The 24,998-nt window shown below is 39.9% G+C and overlaps 1 protein-coding gene across 4 annotated transcripts in view; it reads right to left on the minus strand.

The window, feature by feature from the left end:
* Positions 1 to 24,998, minus strand: part of gpc5a (glypican 5a) — an 803,385-nt gene that overhangs the window by 664,240 nt on the left and 114,147 nt on the right. For all 4 annotated transcript variants that reach the window (XM_052025912.1, XM_052025910.1, XM_052025909.1 and 1 more), the window contains 2 exons: positions 11,288 to 11,421; positions 3,039 to 3,164 (listed from right to left, as the gene is read on the minus strand). In XM_052025912.1, coding sequence (XP_051881872.1) covers positions 3,039 to 3,164; positions 11,288 to 11,421 — 260 coding nt within the window. The remainder of the gene's footprint in view (positions 1 to 3,038; positions 3,165 to 11,287; positions 11,422 to 24,998) is intronic.

Below are 24,998 nucleotides of genomic sequence, written 5' to 3' on the forward strand. Positions count from 1 at the left end.
AGAGAGTGAGTTGGAGCATCCCTGCATTACCTGCCTGTTCCTCCTAGTCCATCTGGTGGTCACCCACGCCCTCCCTGCCTGCTGAAGCTGCAGTGTGACCACCTGCCTCAATGTGCTAGCCTATGGATTTCCTCAGCTGCATGGTTGCACCACAGTGACTCCACTCAATGCTCCAGCTTTGAAATGGAGATCAAGCTGCTGCATCTGGACAGTCTTCCTGTACATTTGGTTGTCTGGAACAGTGGAAGTGCCCATGATCTCCACATAGTACAGGAAGCGCAGTCCACTCAGCCTGAGCTGCCCTGCCCTGTCTCACCATCACTAATGATTTAGAAACAATAAGAGTGTAAAGAAGAAGATCCACCAGCCACCCATCTGACTTGAATTGATGTCACACTGGCAAACCGGAAGCCAGTGTTGAGATGCTCCCACAGACCCAACCCAGTGACACCACTTCATCACCAAACACCTTACCCATCAAAGCTGCACTCCGAGGAACACTGCATACAACGTTCCCTTTTAAACTCCCAATCAGCATGAGGCAAGTCAACTCATTCATCACTCCACCAAATTGGAACATAAAACATAGAAAATAGATGCAAGGAGTACACTGTTCGGCCCTTCAGGCCTGCCCCCACCATGTAATACAATCATTCTCATCATCTACAGAACTCTTTCCCACCTTCTCCCCATATCCCTTCATTCCATTTGCATTAAAAAAATATCTACCTTCTTCACTGGCATTCCCTTGCTAGCAAGAACATCTGAACGCATCTTAGTCCGAGGGAAGAGGAACTAAAAGCTAGAGGGCATAGGTTTAAGGTGAGAGGTGAAAGATTTAAAAGGGACCTGAGGACAAACTTGTTCATGCAGAGAGTGGTGCAAATATGGAATGTGCTGCCAAAAGAAGTGGTTGAGGCAGGTACAATAATACATTTAAAGACACTTAGGTTGAGAGGGATATGGGCCAAATGCAGGCAAATGGGACTAGCTTGGTGGGCATCATTGTCAACATAGACAAGTTGGGCCAAAGGGCCTGTTTCCATGCTGTACTACCCTACGACTCTTACATCTTTCATCAGGTAAGTAGAACCTAAACTGCAGACACAGCTCCAGATGGGGCCTCACTAAGGCACTGTACAGCCACAGCGAGACATCCTGCTACTGTACTTAAATCTCTTTAAATGAAATGAATTCCATTAGCTTCCTAACTGCTTGCTGCACCTGAATGCTTGCTTTCAGCAACTGGTGTACAAGGCACTCAGGTCTTGACGAATTTCTGTTTTTCCATTCAGATAAAAATCTGTCTTTCTGTATTTAAAATCATAGATAACTTCACACTTATCCATCTTATGTCTCCCTGAATCCTCCTCACAACTCGTGACCCTCCTTCCTCCCCTCCCTCCACACGCAACCCTCACCCTCTTCTTTGCATTATCTGCAACTTGGAAATGTTACATTTAGTTCCCTCATCTAAATAATTGGTTGTGAATATCAAAGACTCAAGCACTAATCCTTGCAGCATCCCACTAGTCACTGCCTGTCCATTGAAAAAGACCTGTTTATTCCTATTCTCCTTCTCCTGTCTTTCAACCAATGATCCCTTTCCAAAGAATGATTCAATGCAAGCACAAAAATGTGACAACTGCTCCATCATTTCTTCATTTCCAGTGCCTGGGGTCCAAACCGCCTTTAAGGTGAAACAATTTACATTCAACTTAATTTACCATTTGCACTACTCACAATGCTATTTTATCTATGGTAGCAGTCCAAATACCCATTGAGTGATTGCTTTCAGTACCTGAGATAGCCCGAAGCTTCTGATGGCTTATCTTGAATCTCAGATTATTATACTTGGACACCATATGTTGGTAATCATGTCATCTTAATCATTCTGTCACAAGCCTTCACTTGTATTCTTCCTTCTATCCAACATTCATGCATCTGCTTTGTTTTTGTACTTGCTTGAAACCAGTTGGTGTAGAAATTCTTCAATCCATTAAAATACTCAACAAACAACATTATTTATTCAAGGCCTGAGGATAGATATTCTCATGCTCCATGAGGTCTAAAGTATTGTGCTATTCAGAAATTGCACACAAATCATCAGATAGGCTTTTCTTTCATGATCTCCCACCACAGATCAGGAAAAAGGTCAGGATGGGGAAAAGGTCTGTGAAAGCCGTACCAGGGTCGGGTAGATTGTAGGTGGAGAGTGGTGGAGAGAAAATTGCAGGGTAGAGGTTACTGTGGGAAGATCAGAGGGGTGAAGAAAGGCCAACTACATTAGTGATGGGATATAGATAAAACTCCATAGATCATTAATCTGTGATGCGTTAGTATTCTGATGGTAGGTCATCGATCTGAAACATCTACAAATTTTGCCAGGCATGCTGAATATTTCTCATATTTTCTTTTTATATTTCAGATTTTCAGTATTAATAGCATTCTCCTTGCAAGTTCTTTCAGATTTGCTCTGAGTTGACAACAGCAGAAACCTTTCCATTAATTTCTGACAATTACCTTACAAATATTTCCCTTTCATTCTTGCTTAAAATAGTCAATTTAAAAGATTTGGCTCTTTTAATAACCAAAACCATCCTACTTCGTCACTTCTTTTAAGAAGAACTTTTAATTAGTCAGGATTGAGAAATTGTAAGAGCAAGGGTACAGTCATCCTCTCAGTATTCTGTGCTGCTATAGATGCTTGATATATTTAAATAAAGCATTTTTAATTTTCATCTGTATTTAATTTGTTAACTTGTTAACTTTTTACCTTTTCCCTCTATACCACAGTACTGAGGCCAGATTGACCATCCCCCCTTTTGTCTGTTTCATTCATACAGGTAACAAGTATCTCATCGCTGCTGACAAGGTCCAAGCATATTGGACACAATATGTAACCTCAGTATTAATTATAAATGGAAAGAATAAAATAATGAATAACACATCATCTCAAACAAACAGAGCACTGATTTTTTAGACATGAAAGCAAATTAGCCTCTGGCTCATAATCCCATAAGTGGAACAACACTCACCTCTTTACTACATCTTCTCCATTCCAGCAAGCTAATCCATCAGAAGCCGCTAAGTCATTCACACAGACCTGATCAGCCAGCCCACCGTACAAAGTTCTATATAACCGCAGACTACTGATAAACTCTCTGAAACAGACAAAAAGTACAGTCTTTCAGAAAAATACACAGCAACCCAAATCATGTGCAATTTATCAAATCAGCAAACATGCAGTGAAAAAGCTCTTTGAGTTGGAAATAAGGAAGTTCAACTGAAAAATGATTGCTGGTCAAATTGGTTGATGGACACTTTTTACACTGTTAGCTTTCCTGTAACTGGTATTTAATGCAGGCATCAACCCACGGATTTTAAATGAAATATTACATCAATGTTCATTTAACTAAGTTGCAAAAATATTATTTCCAGTTTTTGGAACTATTTTGCTGTAATGAGACTTCGATGACAAGCTTCAGGGACACAGTGGGCCAAAGCACTGGTTTCTGTACTGTATGACACTATGGCTATGAAAATCAAGACTGAGACATAAACACCACTACTTTTGTATTGCAGTCTGCCAGGTCACATTGATATGTTAATTTCCTGCAAATGATAAAGATATTCAGGAAAAAATGTAGTTTATGGGAGTTAATTTTCTCTAACTAAAGAAACTATAGAAGGGATTGTACTACAGGCCCTCAAGGAGCCAGCGGGAATTAGAGGAAAAAATATGTAGGAAGATCACAGGTGTAGGGATAATACAGTTGCAATAGTAGATGATTTTAACTTCCCTAATATTCACTGGGACTGTGATAGTGTTAAGAGATCTGATGAGGCAAAGTTTTCTCAAGCGATTATATAGATGGCCCTACTAAAGAAGGGGCTATACAGCACCTCCTCTTAGGAAATGAGGCTGGGCAAGTGGCTGATGAATCAGTGGGGGAGCACCTTGGGAGTCATGACCACAATTCTATTAGTTTTAAAAGAGTTATCGAAAAAGATAGGAGTGGTCTACAAGTTAAAGTCCTAAATTGGGACAAGCCTAATTTTGATGGCATTAGACAGGAACTTGCAAAAGTTAATTGGGAGAGTCTGTCAGCAGGTAAAGGAACATCTGGCAAGTGGAAGACTTCTAAAAATGAGATGGGAGAGTTCAGGGCCAACATGTTCCTGTTCAAGTGAGGGGCAAGGCTGTCAGAATTAGGGAACCCTGGCTGACATGGGGTATTGAGGCTCCAGTCAGGGATAAGGAGGCATATGTCAGATATATGCAGCTGGGATAAAATAAATACCTTGAGGAGTATTAGGGATGTAGGAGTACACTTAACAAGGAAATCAGGAGGGCAAAAAACGGGTCATGACATATTCTTGGCAGATAAGCTAAAGGAGAATCCAAAAAGATTCTAGAAGTATATTAAGAGCAAAGGGGTAACTAGGGAGGAAATAAAAGACCACATCGATCCCTAAGGGAACCTATGTGTGGAGCCATGGGAGATGGGCATGATTTCATACGAATAGTTCTCATCTTTATTTACCATGCAGAAGGTAATGGAAGCTAGTGAATTCAAGGAAGAGAACAGTGATGTCCTGAAACATATCAACATTATGAAAGAGGAAGGTTTGGTGGTCTTGAAGTGCATAAGGGTGGATAAATCCCCAGTCCTGACCAAGTGTATCCTAGGATGTTTGAGAAGCAAGGGAAGAAATTGCTGGAGCCTTGGCAGAAATTGTTAGTAACTTCATTAGCCACAGGTGAGGTAACAGAAGATTGGAGGATAGCTAATGTTGTGCCTTGATTGAAGAAGGGCTGCAAGGACAAGCCAGAGAACCATAGGCTGGTGAGCATCAGTGGTAGGAAAGTTAATGGAGGAGATTCTGAGAGACAAGGATGCGTCTGCATTTGTAAAGGCAAGGACCGATGAGGGATAGACAGCATGGCTTTATGCATGGGATATCATGCTTCATGAATTTGATTGAGTTTTTTATTTGAAGAGTTGACCAACAGGATCGATCAGTGCAAGACAGTAGACATTGACTACATGGACATTAGCAAGGCCTTTGACAAGGACCCACAGGCTGGTCTGGAAGGTTAGATAACATGGGATCCAGGGCGAGCTAGCCAATTGGATACAAAATTGGCTTGGTGGAAGGAGACAAAGCGGTAGTGAAGTGTTGTTTATCAGATTGGAGGCCTGTGACCAGCAGTGTGCCATAGGGATCAGTGCTGGGTTACCTGTTGTTTGTCATAAACGATTTGGATGAGAATGTAGGTGATATGGTTAGTAAGTTTGAAAATGACACCAAAATTTGTGGTGTAGTAGACAGTTAAGGTTGTCTAAGGTTACAACAGGATCTAGATCAACTGGGAAAGTGGGATAAGGAATGGCAGATCGAACTTAACTCAGACTAGTGCAAAGTGTTGTATTTTGGTCAGCATGGATGAGTTGGGCCACAGTGCCTGTTTGTATACTATGCAAATCTATGACTGAAAACTTGCACACAGATCTGGAACAACAAATGCCAGCTACTGTGAATTTCATATGTATTACTGGTAAAGCATTAAAAAAAACCTTTAAGTCTAGTTGAATCTGTGTGGTCTTAGCAAATCCAAACATGCATATTAAATTAAGTATCTTGTAATTGTAGGGATATATATTAATCTCAAGGGGTAGTGCCAACTTACACCCACTTACTTTGTGTTATAATTTGATACTCGTAAGTGGAATTCAGCTCATCTCTTTCTGCAATATTTACCTTGGAAGTATTCAATGTTTTTACCTTACCCATTTTTGGAAACCCTCTGACTATCTCACTCAACATTTTTCTCAGGGCTTTCTTTGAAAATAATCATGCAAAGGTTTTCTGTTGTATTTGCTGCACTGTACACTATGTTTTCATTTCATATTTAGTAATATAACTACCATTCTTTCACCATGCGATCATTTCTAAAATTCCCTCTTAAGGTCAATCAGCCATCTCCAGGTAGTTTGAAGGTCATGCTTCCAGTGTGCTCTTTAGCTTCCATTTGGCTACAGGGAAAGAAATCTCATGGCCTTTCACATTTGAAACAGCTGCCTTGATACCCAAATAAATGTTCTTCCTCAAAATACAGTTCTGCTGACCCATTCTGGGCAGGCATTCTTTCCCATTCTATCTATCACTTTTGCTCTCCAGCATCTTCTTACCTGCAACCTCCATCAAACATTTTTGGTCATTATTTATCTTGTGTCAGTCTCTGCTGATTTTGTCTTTCCCAGTCAATAGAAGGTCCCACCTCTTCCCACTCACGCGAGTTGTTGTGATCCATCTTACCTCCTCAGCACTGCCTGTCAATCACTTGGCTCCCAGCCATCATCTGTCAGTCTGTCCATTTTCTGCTGGATTTTCCCCAACCCAGAATCTCATTCTCTGCTCTGTTCCCATTCCTAAGCTTCCCCTTTAATTCTCCAATTTTTCTCCTTTCACATAGCAATTCATTATCCCATTTTCCCTTCCTCTGCTCTCTCCCATTTCTAAACTCTTGCCATATTCCCATGTTTTTTCTCCCCCATCATTAGCAATCCACAGACCTTAATCCAATTTCCTTCCCCTCTAAGCCCATTTGACCTGATGGCCATACTTGGACTTGAGTCTACACATCAACCATAACACATTGGCTACTACATTTAAATATATAAAAACAATGTGCATACTACTCTTTATCAAAAAAACAGATAAAATTATTTTACTATTTTAAAGTAGAATGATCAGTTGTATCAATTGCTAATTAACAAGGATAAATATCTGAATATTGTGGGCAAATCACAACATTATAGCAAATATTCCAGTAACACTGGCAAAACCCAGGAATTGACTCATTACAATTAAAAGATCTTTAGTTTTTAACATGAGAGAGAAGAATGCATTCATAGTCCTTCAAAAACAACTGAGTGCTGAAGTTGATAGAGGTACAAGAATTAAATGCAAAAGCAGCTGTTGGAATACAATGAATCTCTGAAACCAAGGTTTAAAGTGTTTGTATCCCAATTTCAGTCATCTATAAATTGAAAATAGTAGAGCTATGTGAGCTAAATGAACAGTTTCAGTAATAGCTGGCCTGCAGAATTTGATTTAAATGTCATGTCTGTGTGTTACACAGTTTGCAAAAGAAAGGTGCCCTACTGTGTGAAAGGAATTTGGCTTGAAAACTAAGGCAATCATGCAGAAAATTAACCTCATTTCACTTGATATTTAGAATTTTTACCCAAATTTTATGTCACAAATGTTAATGTTCAATCCCTCTGTGATATGCATGGTTTCATGAAAGGGAATTTTCAAGCTGGCAAGCTGTAAATAATGGGATGAATCAGGTGCAGGGCTCTCAGCTGTCTACAACTATAGTATCTCCATAGTGTTCTAGTACTGTACTGTGGAATCAGTTGGATTAGGAGCAAGAAACATGTCTGCTTGTTGTGGCAGTCAACTCTCAACTGAATTCAAAACAAGGTATGTACAATATTGCAACAGTCAACAACTCACATTGTTACCCAAGGTGACAGTGGCTACATTAAAGTAACTACTGCTCTTAACAGCTAATATACATGAGCCACAATATTTCCCCTTTAAAAGAAACAAAATGAGCAGCACTGTACAAATAAATTAACTTATTTGCATTAAGGGCTTAGTCACATGAGTAAATCAACACATCAGTCATGAAGTGCAAGTCCAGTTACATTTGAGAATGAAAGTACACATACATAGACAATTACAAATCAAAGTGTATTGCATTCTTAATTCTCTGGAACCTACCACACACCTACTCAGGACACTGGCAATGCCAGTGGGTTATTTTCCCAAAACAACTCAGGGCATCTCTTTAAATCTGTGTCTCAATTCCAGTCTGGCTTGCTTCTCCTTCTATGGAGGCCACTCTCTCATGATCTTCCTTTAACTTGTATATCTGATCAGTTTCACATTTACCTACATCCTGGCAGACACACTTAATCCTTTGGACCCTTTTGGAGAAACCTGTGCATACTTATGCATTCCATTCCCCCTTTCTGGATTGTGGAATACACCTCTGTACTCCAATTTTTTCTCATTACCATATTCTCTTGTTCCTGCACTTGCTCCTCTTCACTGCTTCCCCTTATGGACTCTTGTCTCTGCTTGTTCTTTAGAGATCTTTCCTCTGTGACCTTTTCTACCCCAGGATACTATGAAATGCATCACATCATTCTGACCATTCACCTTAACAGTAGTTTGAAATTCACTGCAGCCTTCTCATCTCTCACATCTGTGGTGCAAATACCATTTGGCATACACTTTTCCATGTCCTCATTTACTTCCACTGTATTTAAGGGAGCTCTCTGCCAGTTGTTCTACATATTATTTTCCCTCCCTGTGAGATATGTACAGACTGCAGATCCTAATATACGATATTTGGTCTACATTTGAAAAGTTGTGCAAAATGTCATATTTTACTGTAATTATAGCTGAGGGCTATTCTGAATGGACAAACTAAGGCTATGGGATTTCCTTAGCATTGCTATCTGGTCATCTGTCTTTTGGAATTAAGTGACCAGTGGGTTTCCTACTTTCAGATACACATAGATTGCTGGTTTCCCACTGAAGCTGTCTTTGGCTTTCACATGACCAGGTCCTGATGAAGACAACAGTCAACACTGCTGTTACTGTCCAGTGGTCTCATATCTGCATCCTGATCTGTCTGAAATTCTTTCACATTACTCACTGGCAAATCTACTCCCGTTTTCAAAACTGAAGTCTGGAGTTGTTAAGAGTTTGACCTATGCACGCTCAGCTAAACTGTGCTCTAAGCTGTCCATCAAACCTTAGTCAAGATCATCTTCAAAGTGAATGCAATTACCCACTGAATTCCCTGGCATTTGATTATTTGTACCAGATTTATAGTTTTGAAATATTTCAGATGATGTGAAGTTGAAAGGTGTTTTAAATACTTTTGACCACTTCATCAAAGAGGACATAACTGCAGTGCATGGTGCAAGCAAGTTAGCTGGTTTTCATATGTATCCAAGCCCACTTTCACTAATCATCTGGCTTTAATTTGGGTAATGCTTGTCTACCTACTCAGCTTGTCTGTGTCCCCTTGAAGCCTTTTTACATCCTCCTCCCCCCTCACAATTGTACCTCATTTAGTATCAACAACAACTCCGAAATATAATATTTTGTCCCCTCAGTCAAATCATAGAGCCATCGAGCATGTAAAAAGGCCCTTCGGCCCAATGAGTCCATGCTGAGCACCAATTTACACTAATCCCACACTAATTCCATGTTATTCTGCCCTCACTCCCATCAACTCTCCCTAGATTCAACCACTCAGCCACATGCTGCGGCCAATTAATCTATCAACCCACGGCTTTGGAAAGTTGGTGAAACTAGAGCACCAGAAGAAACCCATGTAGTCACAAGGAGAATGTGCAAAATCACACAGCACCAGACGTCAGGATTGACAAGGGTTGCCAGAGCTGTGCAGCAGCAGATCAACTCGCTACACCAATGTAATGCCCCAAATTGTTGAGGTAGGTTGTGAATAGCTGAGGCCCTGAGGACCATTCCCTGCAATATCACACTATTCACAGGCTGTCGATCTCAGAAAGATCCCATTTATTCCCCCATTCTTTGCCTTCTGTATGATAACCAATGCTCATAGATAATAGAAAACAGGAGCAGAAGTTGGCCCTTTGGGCCTGCTCCACATCCAACATGAACACAGTTGATCATCCACTTCAGTACACTGACCCACCTTCTCCCCATCACCCTTGATTACTTTGGCATTAGGAATTATATTTACCCCCTTCTTGAAAATATTTAATGACTTGCACCACACTCCCCTACACCCTTCTGCCCTACCTCTGTACTCAAGAGTTTCACAGCTTCACCTGCCACTGGTGAACTCCTGTCTCAGTCCATTTCTTGACATGAACCACTGGTTCCGGACTCTCCACCCATCAGGAACATCCTTCCTGCATCAAGGCCGTCTAGCCCTATTAGAATTTTATAGGTTTCCACAAAACCCCCTCTCATTCTTTGAAAATTCATTGAATATAACCTTAATCAATCCAATTTATCATACATCTGTCCTGCTATCCCAGAAAGCAGTCTTGTAAACCATCACTGCACACTCTCCACACCAAGAACATCCTTTCTCAGATAAGCAGATCTAAGCTATGCACTAACCTCCAAATGAGGTCTTACTAAGCACTGTATAGCTATAGCAGTATATTCTTGTTCCAGTCCTCAAATCCCCTTACGATCAAGGCCATTTACCTTCCTAGTTCTTGCTGCACTTCACAGTCTGCTTTCAGTGATGTCAGCATATAAGGGCACCCAGATCTCATTACACCTTCTCCTTTTCCAATCTGTCACCATTCAGATAATAATCTATTTTTCTGCTTTTAGGACCAAAGTGGATAATGTCATATTTGTCTATTTTAAACTGCATCTGCCATGCTTTTGCCTACTCAATTTGTCAAAATCATTTTAGAGCCTCTTTGCATACACTTCACAGCTCACATTCTTCCCCAGCTTTGTGCTGTCTGCAATCCACATCAGTATATTACACTCAACTCTCAATCATGCCAGTATATTACCCTCGGCAGGGCATGTTCTAAATTTGTTGACCAACCTCCTGCATTGAAACTTATTGAAAGTCTTCTGAAAATTTAATTACAGGTTTCCTCTTATCTATCCTAGTGGTCACATCCTCAAAAACTCCAGCAGATTAGACAAACATGCTTTTCCTTTCAGAAATACATGTTGATTCTGCTCAATTCTATTATTGTTTTCAAGGTGTTACTGCATCGTTCACCATAGACTCCAGTACTTACCTATCAACTGATGTTAGGTCAGCAGTTCATTGTTTTCTCTCCCCTTCCCTTCTTAAATAGAGGGGCTACATTTGCCACCATCCAATCCATAACTCCAGAATCTGTGGAATTTTGTAAGATGATAACCAAAGCATTTACTAAAGCCAGCTCTCATAAAACTCTGGCACATAGATTATAGGGTCCTTGGTGTTTATCGACTTTTAGTCTCTCTAACTGATCATGTAATATTTTTTCGAACAATTATTTCCTTCAGTTCATCATTCTTGCTTGCCTTTAGTACTCTGGTAACATGAAAACTTCCTGCTATTTTGAGCCTTCTAAAAACTTGAATTTAAATATTGTAATCTAATTCTTAAAAAGATTTCACTAACCTTCACTTGCACTTTGTACAGAAAAAATTAAGTGTAAATTTCAATACTGGATCTTACTTTCGCCTGCTGGATAATGGTTCCTCATTTTCTTTATGAATGATTTTCAGTCCATGTTTATCATTGTAAAGATCTGATTGATAATCTGAAGACTGTGTAGGTTTTCTAACAGGATGTCCACAAGCTCTATTTACCTGTAAAGAAAGTAAATGTGATTGACTTGAAATGATTAAAAAATGGTCTGAACATTAAAAGCAATTCTTAAAATAAAATACTGGTTATATTGCTTTGTTCTTATTACTAGATTATTTCAGTTCAGCTATTAAAACGTATATAATTGTGAACATATGGCAGAGGCAATGCCCCAGGCTAATTTAATAAAAGAGAAACAAATTGGTGCTTACTTCAGAAAGCATATTTTCAATGCTTTAGAAATGTAATGATTAAAACCATCTGCTGTTTCCAATTCATCTATAACTGCCCAAGGAAATAAAAGAATGTGTAACCAAAGACTACAGTACTGTAACACCGATGAAGTAATGATGCATTACTATCATCAATATTTCTAATTCTCTCGAATTATATCCATGATGTAGTTTGTACTTTTGCAAGTCACGTAAGTAACAACTCAGTGGTGAAATGCCCAGTCTATTGACTTTCAAAATGTGATTGCATGCAGGAGAAACACAATAACTATCAATTGGGGCTGGTGGTCTGTTACCAAGTTGAGGAATTCACCAATAATCTGATAAAAAGTCATCAACCTGAAATATTAATTCCCTTTCTCTCTCCACAGATGCTGCCCAAGCTGCTGAGTATCTCCAGCATTTTTTTATTTCAAATTTCCACATCTGCAGTTTTCTTGATTTTCATTGATTCATCAGTTTGATTCAATAATCAGTATCCTGCAGTGTCCTTTCTGAAATACATGCTTCAGTTTGACAAATTTTTGTGAACAAATGGTATTTTGAATTCTACAAATGACTTAAGACCTGAAGTGGTCATATGAGATGCACTTCTAAGTGTAGGGCCACAACTTGCTCCCAGCAATGAGTACCCACTTGACCTCTGGACAGCAAATCAACATGAGTGGATCTGCAAAAGTTGTTTTTATTCTGTCGTACTGAGTAAAATCTTAACTTTTCCAGATCCACTTGTGTTGATTTGCTGTCCAAAGCCATCCCAATCCACAATGGCAAGGCTTTCACAACAGCAAGGTTTTAATGGTGTCACTTGAATAGCCAACAAAAGGCCTTTAAAAACTTTGTCATCTGGCTAAGCCATGCCAGTTAGTTTTATTTCTGCCAAGCCTGGGAGGAACCTGGAATGTTTCTGAATGTCCCTGACAATTCAAAAATATTGAAAGACTATTGAAAGAAAGAAATAGAAAAAAAACTTAACATAAAAAATCTCTTCAAAAACATTAAAGCAAACTCAATTAGTTCAAAGAATGTAAATTATACTTCTCCCTTGCAGCCATTCAAATGTCCAGTGTAATCTAGCCAGGCGCAGCAAGCAAGTCCGAACTCATTGCTGGAGACCATGAGTCTGATGTTGGAGCAGAGTCAAAAATTTGCTTCTAAATCTTAGTGAGCAGATATCTTTCAAAAACAAATAACTTTCAAAATTATTCTTAGCAGCAGACTCAGTCTGTCTCAATGTTACCCATGCCTGTGATGACTAGTAACTGTGGTGAGATATTAACAGAAATTCTGGAACTCTGTCTCATCCTTCAAACATCTTTTGGACAGATAAAGCACAATTTGATATGTGTAAATACACAGCAAACTATAGAACTATAGTGAATTAATAACATCAACTGTATATCAATCTTGAGCAATTACTGTTCTGCTGAGAACTTCAACATGGTAATATGAAATGCTTTGTATTCTGATGCAGAAGATCAAGAATCTACTGAATCCAATGGGTTCCAGACACTGCCATTCATGGCATATGGATAGTCAGCATAAACTCATGAGAGAACCAAATAAAACTGAAACTAAAATGTATCCGATGGCTGTAATTTTAAATGTTTTCATATGAGCAGAAGCCATTGTTTGCTTTGCCTCTGGAAAGAAATGAAGAATTTAGTTTTCCTCTCACAAACACCTCCACTTCCATACAACCCATCTCCCTCAAAAACATAACACTCTCAAAAACCACCTTTTCATGGTTATTGGGCCATCAACTGCTCATGATCAATGATGCTCCACATAATTTCTTCAGCTTTATTGACCAGTGTTTAGCCTTGGACCAGGTTCACTGTGCAACCACATCCCAATGATTGCCCATTATTCTGGAACTTCTCTCACCTCATTTGATCTCATCAATTCAGTCATGGGTATCACATGAAATGCCTTTTCTTCCCATCCAGGCAGAGTTACTGAGAGACTTGGCTCCTTCCTATTTGTCAATCTGCATGTTCCCCTCAATAAGTCATTCAACAACACATCAATCTCCAGGTCACCTCCTCTACTTCACCACCACCTCCTGTTTATTCCTCCATTGCATCTAAATAATTCGACTGTTCATGTAACATAAAACAGTGAATAAGCAGAATTTCCTCCTGCTAAATACCAGGAAGACAAAAGCCTATGTCATCTTCACGACACAAAACCATTTATCAGTGACTCCATCCCTCTCCCTGACAGCTCCATGAAAGAGAAATGGATGATTATAATTTTAAATACTGGTATCATATATGACCCTGAGCTGAGATTCAGAGCACATGATTATACTATCAATAAAACCTAACCTCCATTTCCCAGGAAGAGGAACAGGAGGAGGAGTAGGAGGAAAATGAAATGGCAACCCAGCCAATGGCTTTCTGGCCAGACTACTTGTGACCAACTCACAGGATTGCACCACCAAGAAACACAACTCCAATTCTCCAGTCATCAACTCCAGTTCCCTAATTATCAACTCTCTTCCCACCATTCTTTGTTGTAAAAGTTGTATATAATTTGATTAATTTATGTTTTTCTTGTGAATACTGCTTATCTGATTGCTATATGCCAGTGATGCTGCTGCAAGTATATTTTCATTGCACCTGCGCATACGTGTACTTGTGCATATGACAATAAACTCGACTTTGACCATTGCTGACAGTTGCTCTTGCCACAATGTAAAAAGGTCAGTGCAGACTCAGTAAGCTGAAGGACCGCTTTCCGTGCGGTGTCTCGCAATGAGTCTGTAACTATTCCAAATCATATTCATTATCCAAGTGGGTACTTATTGGTCAAAGCAGTTTGTTGGGCCAAAGGGCTGGTTTCCATGTTGTATCTCTCTCTGACCATAGGACTCTATAAATATCCCAAACCAAACTCAGAACTCAAATACATCAAACTGCATACAAACTTATACTAATCACCTTTGTGCATTTGCTTAATGCCTATCTATTCTGTGTCTGTCCATCCTGTAGCTCCTATGTAGTACTGCCCCAGTGGTTGCAGCTGGTGGAAGGCTACAGTTCAGTGGAAAAAAAAGTGCAGGTCCTCCCCAGGTTTCGAGCATCTGACTTATGGACATTCCATACACACGAGTGACTGTTTGACAGACCAGTAGGAAGGACTGAGTGGATTTGTCAGCTGCTGCGGGGATCTTCTGCCTGGTGGGAACAGGACATTTCCCAACCTGCTCACTCCCCACCAGGCCACAACAATTGGGGGCTGGGTCAAGCCCAGCAGAGCGGGAAATGCTGAGCTCGCTCAACGTCAGTGGGGCCAGCTGGCGGTCGCTCTGCCCGTGCCTGCTCACCCTCCCATCACAGATGTTTCTGTGATCCCCTCCCACACACTGTTTTTGTTCATTCCTGACCTACAAACAGTTCGGGTTATGAACAGTTTTCAGGAACCTGGGGACTGTCTGCAGTGAACGTCGGAGGAGTTCTTGAGCAGCTCTCATCTGATAAGGTCAGTCTGGGCTTAGAATGTTTGACCTTGGACTAACTTGGCACACTGGGCTGAATCACATACAAGCAACAGCAAGAGCACCAATGGAACAGAATTATAAATATTAACATCCTCAGAAGTCAGCAGATTCAAATTCCAATGAAGGCAATTATCACTTCCTCCGAACCCTATAATCTGTGGCTTGGGCAGAGGTCCTGTAAGCACGTTAGAACAATAGCATCCACAGCCATATTGGCAAGAGTCTGGGTTTGTACTACAGCAATAACTTCTTGCAAGACATCCAGCTGAGCCAACAGGGTGGATATCTCAACTTCCACAACCAAACACTGGTCAGTTTCCTGCAGCAATGGAAGCTGAGACTTCAACCATTATCATTAAGTTCATAACTACGTTCTTGTATTTGACCATTTCCATGCACTAAAGATATTTACCAAGCTCTCTGTAGAGTTAGATGTTGCTGGATTCCTCCTTACCCCTTGCTTTTACATCCAGGTTAATTGGCAGGCTCTGATCCATCAAGCATTGAATTGTGCATGCCCAAAATTGCGCAGCCTTCCTCTGTAATATGCCCCAATTAATCATCATCTGGATCTTCTGCAGCAAAACAAAAACCTTAACAAGCACCTTGACAAGCAGCTGCCTGCCCTTTCCTTTCTCTCTGCCTTGGCTATGCTCTGCATGAGGTCATTATGCTCACTTGTAAGCTACTAAGTATCAGGACCTGCGTTGCTGGCTGGGAGTGTTAAATCAACTGAGGATACATTTTAGGCTCTCTTCTAACTGCCTGGTGAAGTTGCACCTTTTGGTTCAGAGAAAAGAAAAAGTCAGAACTGTGTCTGGGGGATGTATGTTTACACCATAAGACAGCCTGTAGAGAAGATGTGCCAAAGCTTGGTCATGGGACTGTGGAGCTGGTGGCATTGTGCGGCAGAAGAATGGATGCAAGGATAGCATCACTTCCCATGTTTTTCATTCCACTGTGCTTGAAGGATGTAATAATGGTAGTTGAAATGATGGAGAGTATTCCCACCCTTGTAAGAGTGCCTGACCTCTTCTGCTGGCTGCTAAATCCAGATGTGAAACATTCAGTTCTATGAAATAGAGGTTGGTGTATTAGTGACACACTATTTAAGAAAGGATGGAGAGGGAAAACAAGGAATTATGGACCAGTTAGACTAATATCCATTGGGGAAAATACTAGAATCCATTATTACATGATAAAAGGATACATGGAAAATAGCAAAGGGGACACCCACGTTGTATAATATATGTATCTATAATTTATATTGTGTGCTGTCTGAACTGACGTGCCTGCGATGCTACCGCACACAAGCTTTTCATTATACCTGTACCACTGTACCTGTACCATTATACCTATACCTGTACCATACATTAAGTACCATAATAAACTCGACATGACTTTATGGCTATTCAGGTAACAGAAAATTCACCTTTATGGAATTCAGAAATAGGTCCACAAAAATTTAGATAAGGAATAAAATTCGCTCTTACAGAATTTTGTGTGGGAAATAAATAAATAACACTGAATGTAAAAGAAACATCAATTTTTTTTGTTATTTTTAGTCACCCAATACTGTGGGGAAATAAGATGATATCACCACTTCATTTGGATGGGCAGTCACAGCTGAGTCCCTCCTTTGCCACGCCCTCTCCAGTCCAAGGACATGTGAACAGATGTCTCAGAGTGTGGTGTTATCGCGCTCTTCATCTGTGAGGCATTTCGCACTGTATTATGGGGAGCCACAGTAGCCATGACCAGCTCCTTAATGTAATCCCTCGACCTTTACTCCACTCTTCTGCACCATCTTTCTCCCATGAACCCCAATCCATGAATCCCCTCCCTTTCCCTGATATCCCCACTTCGTAAAACCTTTCCTGATCTATGAGCCTTGTCCATCTCCACCCCCCCACCCCAAATCAACCTCGATTATATAATGCTTACCACTGCCGACTGCACCCACAAGGCATCCCCTACTTTAATTCATCCAGGCTGACTATGTAGCAAACTCTTCCTTTAAGTGATGCTAGCCATCATTTTCTGTTTAATTTCAGATAAGATATCTTTATTAGCCACATGTACATTGGAACACACAGTGAAATGCATCTTTAGCGTAGAGTGTTCTGGGGGCAGCCCGCAAGTGTCGCCACGCTTCCGGCGCCAACATAGCATGCCCACAACTTCCTAACCCATATGTTTTTGGAATGTGGGAGGAAACCAGAGCACCCGGAGGAAACCCACGCAGACATGGGAAGAACATACAAACTCCTTACAGATAGTGGCCAGAATTGAACCTGGGTCGCTGGCACTGTAATAGCATTACGCTAACCGCTACACTACCAAGATTTACCACATCTCTAGTTTTTTCTTAACTTTTTGATTATTTTCTACTTGTGAATTTTACTGATTTTTGCTGATTTATACATGACTGGTAGATTCTTGAACATGGCTGACAAGTTAGTCTATAAATGTTAACAGAATACAATAAACTGCATAAAATTATCACATTTCTAAAGCTGATGTGTTAAACTATAATTAATAAAAAGTGTTCCAAGGACAGTGCTGTGGTGTTTCACAAAGCCACAGGTCTTGTTCATCAGAGACGTCATTAGGTATTGCTGCTTATCTTATAAATTCGGAACACATTGAAAGTATCGGAGAAGACAGTAATAGTGAGAAGTGACAAAAGCAAAAACTTCAGAGTTCTTGTGCAGCAAAGAAATACATATTCAGTTAGAGTAAATATTGGTCATTTGGACTTCCAGGACCACACCTTGGCTCTAATGACCTCCCAAACAGATCAAGGTAAGCTGATCACAATGGAATGTAAAAAATGTTTCAACTCTTCATCATTCATAGAATCTAAGGAGATCAGAGATGAACATTCACCAACTAAACTTGCTAAGCTTCATAGACAATATTTTCTTTATCTAAATTTTCAAAGAATTTCGATGACATATGTACAAATCCCTTATTTTAGCAACTAATCAGCTGTTATAGTTATTAAATACCATTTACTTTGGCCACCGAAGGACAGAATATTCAAGAATTCCCCACCCTGCCTTTGAGGAATGGTTAAATACAACCAGCTGGTTATATTTGTATACTAAGACCATATCATTACACACACTACACATTTAACTCAAGGTTTGACAGAATGTACCAAGGACAAAGGTTCCTTGTGAAAATCTGTACAGTGCAGCATTAGTAACTATAAATGCAAACACCTAAAATCTGCAAAATAGTCAGAAACCTGATAGCTCAGTGCTGGAGTTGTGCAATTATGTGCTCTTTACTCATGGTCTGTCTCCAATCCTTTTGGAATGTTACATTGTATTGTTGCAGTGTCTAAATTACCAGAATAGTAATCCAGGGGCATTGACTAAAAATCCCAAACCTAGAAGGCAGTCTACTGCCACCTCTAAATGTGAATGGCAGTCATAATTAAACTTCTGATGAAAGGTAGAGTCTCCAAGAATACACAGATATATAACATTGACAGAGCTAAACTTGTGAGTGACAAAGCTAAGGCTTTGGAACTATCTTCAGCCATAAATGTCCAACGAATAACCCTTCCTGGCTTCCTCATGAGGTCTCCAGTCTTCAACCAATTTAATTCTGCCCGTGTAATATTAAGAAACAGCTGATAGCACTGGATACAGTAAAGGTTATGGGACCAGATAATATCCCAGCTGCAGTATAGAAGACTTGCACTTTAGAGCTAGGTTGCCTCTAGCCAAGGAGTTTCTAGTATCATTATACAGTCGTCTGCCCTGGAATATTGCTCGGGTATATCCTGTCACAAAACAGGACAAGTCCAGTCCAACTAACCATAACCCAGTCATTCTACTCTAAACAAAATGATGTCAGGCATTGGGTCAAGTAGATCAGTTACCTTCTTAGAAATGCCCAATTTAGGGCTCGCTTGAGCCATTTAGCTCAAGACCTCATTTTAGTCTTGGTCCAAATGTGAAGCATTCCAAATGTGAAGTGAGAACGGCTGCTCTTGATATAAAGACAGTGTTTGATTGGACGTGGTACTTAGGAACCGCCATAAATTTCAAAGCACTTCAAAGGGAAAACATGTTGGTGCTTGTAGTTGTATCATACTGGATAAATCATCCCAGATCCAAGGTATCACTGTAGGAAATTCTCAGGAGTGTATTCTAGGCCCAACCATCTTCAGCTACATTATCAATGACCTTCTTCCATTATAATGTCAAAAGTGGAGATGTTCCCTGATGATTGCACAATATTCATTTCCATTTGTAGCTGCTCAGAAAATTAAGCAGTCCTTCCCAGCTAACCTGGAGGCAATGACCTTCTGTTGGACTCAATGGTGAGTTCAGTGTCACGGGGAACCAACCAACATTTGACCTCCAGTTTGTCTTGGATTTCTGCCTTTCACTGCACATGAACCACCAGTCAGCATGATTCATCCCACTATAATTACACAGAGGCACCTAGGAAATCATAATATGATTAAACAGAGTTGAAATGCTTTAATGAAATGGAAGTCATATCACAAATGTAGCTGGGTGAACAAGGGATAAAAAGTAGATGGGATGACTCTGGCATTCAAAAGGCATTTGATACGAATCAGACAAAAAGGCTGTTACACAAAAAAAAACAGTACACAGGTTTGGAGACAATATATTGACAAGTATAGAGATTAGGAGTAAATGGATCTTCTTTAAGTTGACAGGCTTGTGCTGGTAAATGAAAGTGGATGGTAAGTACTGGACCACAGCTATATATAATTTGCTGTAACTAATTAGATGAAAGGATAGAGTATAATTTAATTTTGTTGGCGATATAAAACTAGGTAGGAAAGTGAGCTGCGAGGAAGATACAATGATTTGAAAAAGATGTAGACTTTTTGAGTGAGGAAAAAGCAGATGTAGGGCAATGTGGAAATGTGAGGTTATATACATGGGAAAGAAGAATAGATATATACATCATCTAAATGGTGAGAAACTATTCTATGTTTATGTATGAAGGGATGTCGGTATGAGAGATCACAAAATACACAAAGTTAACACATAGTTAAAGAACACATTTAGGAAGGCAAATAGTATGTTGTCCTTTATTGCAAAGAAGTTGTAGCCCAAGAGCACAAAAGTGCAGTTTTGATCTTCACGCCCACGGAAAGATATACTTACTGCACTGGCCTTGATGGTGGTACACTTAGATTCACCAGACTGATTATTAAGATGATGGGGTTCAAGGGGAGAAGATCAAGTTTAGAAAAATGAGAGATGATCTCATTGAAACTATAAAACTCTGAGCTATAGAGAGAGTAGATTTTGAGAAGCCATTATCTCTGCTGCTCGTTTCAATACAGGCAGTTGCCTATTCAGTCGTAAGAAGGAGAGAAATTTCCTGACACAGAGGCTTGCAGGTCATTGAATTTTTCTAGCCTGGAAAGTTGTAAATCCTCTGATTGATAGATTTTTTGATACTTACAAAATCAAGGAATCAGCAGAACAAGACAGCTGTTACAAATAAATCTGTGGCTAGCCTGCCACATAGGTATGATACCAGAAGAACAACACAAGTCAACTTGATATTGTATTTTAGTAGGAAGATCAGGGAGAAAATGGTCTTTACGATGTATGATCAGTATTTTATTGAATGATGGAGCAGTGTCAAGGGGCAGTGTGGCCTCTTCCTGCTTTTATTTCTTTTAAAAACTTAGAGGTGTGGAATATGTGGAAGACATGCAAAAGCAAATCAACTGCTTTAAATAGAAATTGAAAAGTAAAAATCTGCAGATGCTGGGAATCTGAGATAAAAACAGAAATTGCTAGAAACACTCAGGTCATGCAACACCTACAAAGAGAAAAATGTTAATGTTTCAGGTCAATTAACCTTCATCCGAACTCATACTTTCTATTACAAGGTTATCCTTATGAAGCATTTACCCTGTTTCTCCATCATCCCTATTTGGCAGGATACCACAGATTTATTTGAAGCAGCTTTCACTCTCTGCTGGCCCAGACTATAAATCACAGGTCACCTTTATCAAAAAGGAATGTTGGTTAAACATGATGTACATTTTATAAATCCACACTAGCATATTTTGGACAGCCTCTATTTGTTCAAGGACTTGCGCATCTTATCCCTAAAAACAGATTGTTACAACTTTCCCAAAACAGAGACCAGTACAGTAACTCTATCATTTTCTGGTTTCTCTCTCACAATGACAATTTTTTAATCAAACAGAATAATCCTGAATCAATTGTGTTTTGGAAGGTCTCGACTGAAGTATCTACAAATCCTCTTTTTTGCAAAGCTGATTACTATTTTGTATCCACGTCATGCTCTATTGATTTTCTCAGACTCTGGGATTTCCACTATCACTTTCCACTTCTATTTCCATTCTTTCTGTTGTACACGGTCTCGAACCTTTTTAAAGTCAGAATCATACAGCAGGGAAACAGGCCATTCGGCCTAACATCCATACCAACCAGTGGGCACCCTTCTGTATTAATCCCATTTCCCAGCACTTGGACCTTAGTCTAGGTGATTCAAGTGCTCAGCCAGACACTTCTTAAATGCTGTCAGTGACCAACAACTCCCTTAAGCAGTGTATTCCAGATACTTACCACCCCCTGGGTGAAGGTCCCTCTTACATTCCCTCCAAATCTCTTCCATCCTTACTGTAAATCTATGTCCTCTAGTTTTATCTACCTCTGATACAGGGAAAACTTTCCTGCAGTCTATTTTATATATACGCCTCATCATTTTATATACCTCAATCATGCCACCTCAACCTCCTCTGATCCAGAGAGAACAGACCTAGTTTCTTCAGTCTCTCTTCACAACTGAACTGTTCCATCTAAGGCAACATCCTCTTCAGCACTATCACATCCTTCCAGTAGCACAGTGACCAGAACTGCATGCAGTACTCCAGCTGAGATCAAATCAAGGCTTTATAAAGTTGGAGCATAGCCTCCCTACTTGTTTTCAATGGTCCAGCTAACGAAGGCCAGTATCCCATATGCCCTATTAACCACATTTTCTACCCATGTTGCCACCTTCAAGGATCTATGGACTTGTACTCCAAGGTCCCCCTATTCCTCAATACTCTGTAAAACCCGATCATTTATGTCCGAGCCTCGTTACTGCTCCCAAAACTTCTGAATCAGTCTTCATTTGGAAACTTGTCAAAGCCTCACTAAAGTCCATGTAACTTGCATCTACATTCCTGCCCTCATGGATACACTGTCACTTTTCAAAGAATTCAGTCAAATTGTCAGACAAGATCTTCCTTTCACAAAGCTGTCTCTGATAACTCCTTGCCTTTCCAAGTGATCATCCTCAGAAGTTTTTCCAATACCTTCCCTACCACTGATATTAGGCTCACAGGTCTATAGTTACCAGGCTTTTCCCTGCTGCCTCACAGCTCCAGCAACCTGGGTTTGACTGTGACGTCCAGTGTTGTCTGCGTGGAGTTTAGCACATTCCTCTTAGGTGCTCCACTTTCCTCCCACCTTCCCAAAGACTTGCTGATTGTTGGGTGAATTGATCACTGTAAACTGCCCCTCTTGTAAGTGGGTAGTAGGAGAAATGGCAAAAGTTGGTGGTTAGATGGGGGGTGGCAGAATTGGTTAATGTTGTATGAAATTAGAGAACCACAAGAATGAGAATCTTGGTTCCAGACAATCCAGCTAGTGGAAATATGATCACTGTGTCCACACTATCAAGCCACAAAAGTATTTTGTATTCAATGAGATCAGTTAAATATCAGCGATAATTGGCTAAGACAATGCCTTGAGCTACCAACCATCAATGTGACATTTAACTGCAGGCTCCTATTGCCACGTACAGGGTTAGTCATGGGTGGAACTTATTATAGCCAGGGTGGATTGAGGGCAGAGCTCGTGGACAAGCTTGTGCTGTAACCAAGATTTGTCATGGATAAGGTATGATGGAACAGCACACTATGTAGGATTTCTCCTGGTAGTTTCTGCAAGTCCCAGCTTAGAAAACACTGCATGTTGTGCTAGAAATTGATTTGCTTTGTTTGCGGAGAATAAAAAACATTGTTGTGTGGAATGCCTACACTAATTCAGGTTCCTCCAAAGAGATTACAGTATTAGTGTCCAACCACTCTACTTATGCATTTTTATTGTGAAATGCTTCCTTACACTTAAGTGATTTTATTGAATACAAGATACTTACATGGCTTGATAATGCAGATACAGTGACCATATTTCCATTAGCTCTGTGTCTGGAAACAAGATTCTTAGTCTTAGTTCTGTGTCTGGAAACAAGATTCTTAGTCTTATAGTCCTCATCAAGACATTTTGTCACCTCTTCAAAGAATTCAATCAAATTGGTCAGACAGGATCTTCTTGTCTGCCATGTTGACTGACAAAGCCAAGTTGACTGTCTGATTAGGCCCTGACTTTCCAAATGATCATTAATCCTCTCCCTCAGAAATGTTTCCAGTATCTTCCCCACCACTAATGTTAGTCACACAAATCCATAGTTACCAGGTTTTTCAGTTCACCAAAGTTTTGTTTTTCAAGTACACAAGTAGATCCCCTTCCCTCTGAAGTACATACAGATCTGCCATTTATGAAATACATGTTAGACTAGCTCCTAGTGTTCATCTAGAGCTTCATTCATCAACAGTCCCACTCTGTGAATTCTAATGTATTTTTACCTCAACTACTCAAAGTTTGCATTACCAAATTTAAAACTTTGTGCTGTGACTCAACTTTAAACTGCTCTAGCTTAATGTTGAGTTCAATATACTTATGGCCACTATGAACCTGGTATTGCTAGTGCAAACCTTACACCAAATTTAGTATGCCCTATTCTCTTGTTGGTTTAGTAAGACACTGTTCCACAAATCAATTTTGAAGAGACGCAATGAAAGTCAGACTCAAAATTTCCTGCTTCTCAATCTCCTATAGTAACTCTGTTATTGCAACAAGATTCTCTGATTGCCATACTTAGGCATTGCACAACCAAATCACTTTCAGAAGATCTGTCAGAAAACTCACATCAAACTCTTTTACTTGTTTGTAGTCCTGAGTTCCACCAAGAGATTTTTTTCTTGCTTCTTCACACTTAGTAATATGACTGCTTCAAATACCCTAATGGTCTCTATGAGCAATTCTGCTTTTCCTCCAATTTTCCTCTTGCTTTTACAGTTCAGAGCAATATGTTCCAGCTGACATCCTCCATTTAGCTCATATAGCTGAGCATGTATTAAGTAGCATGAAGGGCCCTCCAATCCCTACCACCAGTACCTTTTAAGTTAGTTACTTGATTTTGGTTGCTGCTCCAATTCCATACTTTTTATCATTTGCTTTCCACAGACTTTTCAAGTATCTACAGAGCAGTGTGACATGTGTTTAAGGACTTTCTACTGACTCCAAAGTATCTGCATAATCCAGTTGTTCCCAGAAACATAAGTACCAGTGAGCCTTTTCCTTAGTGAAAATGAAAGAGCAAAACAGCTAAACTTCTTTTTGGAAGAGGTGGAATAGTAGTTGAGAATAAGGATTGAAGACAGTCACATCAACCCATGGTGTTTTGGGAGCAATTCCCCTACATGAACCTGAATGTTGACCAAAGTCTGAAATGTCTATGTTTCACGAAGGAAATCCTCACTGAAATCCATCAAAGGTTGCACCACTGCTAGAAAGACACTTTACCAGTAGCTCTGAAAATAGACATGGATATGAACAGAAGCTGGCATTGTTAGCAAATAGTTCACAGCTGCTTTAAGCAGGTTACTGATATTCTCTTATCAAAGAGAAATAGCTTCATTTTATTCCCTCTTGCCAAAGAGAAGCAGATGCTGCAAGCACAAATATTTGCA

Source organism: Pristis pectinata, chromosome 11 (genome assembly GCF_009764475.1).
Source record: "Pristis pectinata isolate sPriPec2 chromosome 11, sPriPec2.1.pri, whole genome shotgun sequence".
Classification (NCBI taxonomy): Eukaryota; Metazoa; Chordata; class Chondrichthyes; order Rhinopristiformes; family Pristidae; genus Pristis; species Pristis pectinata.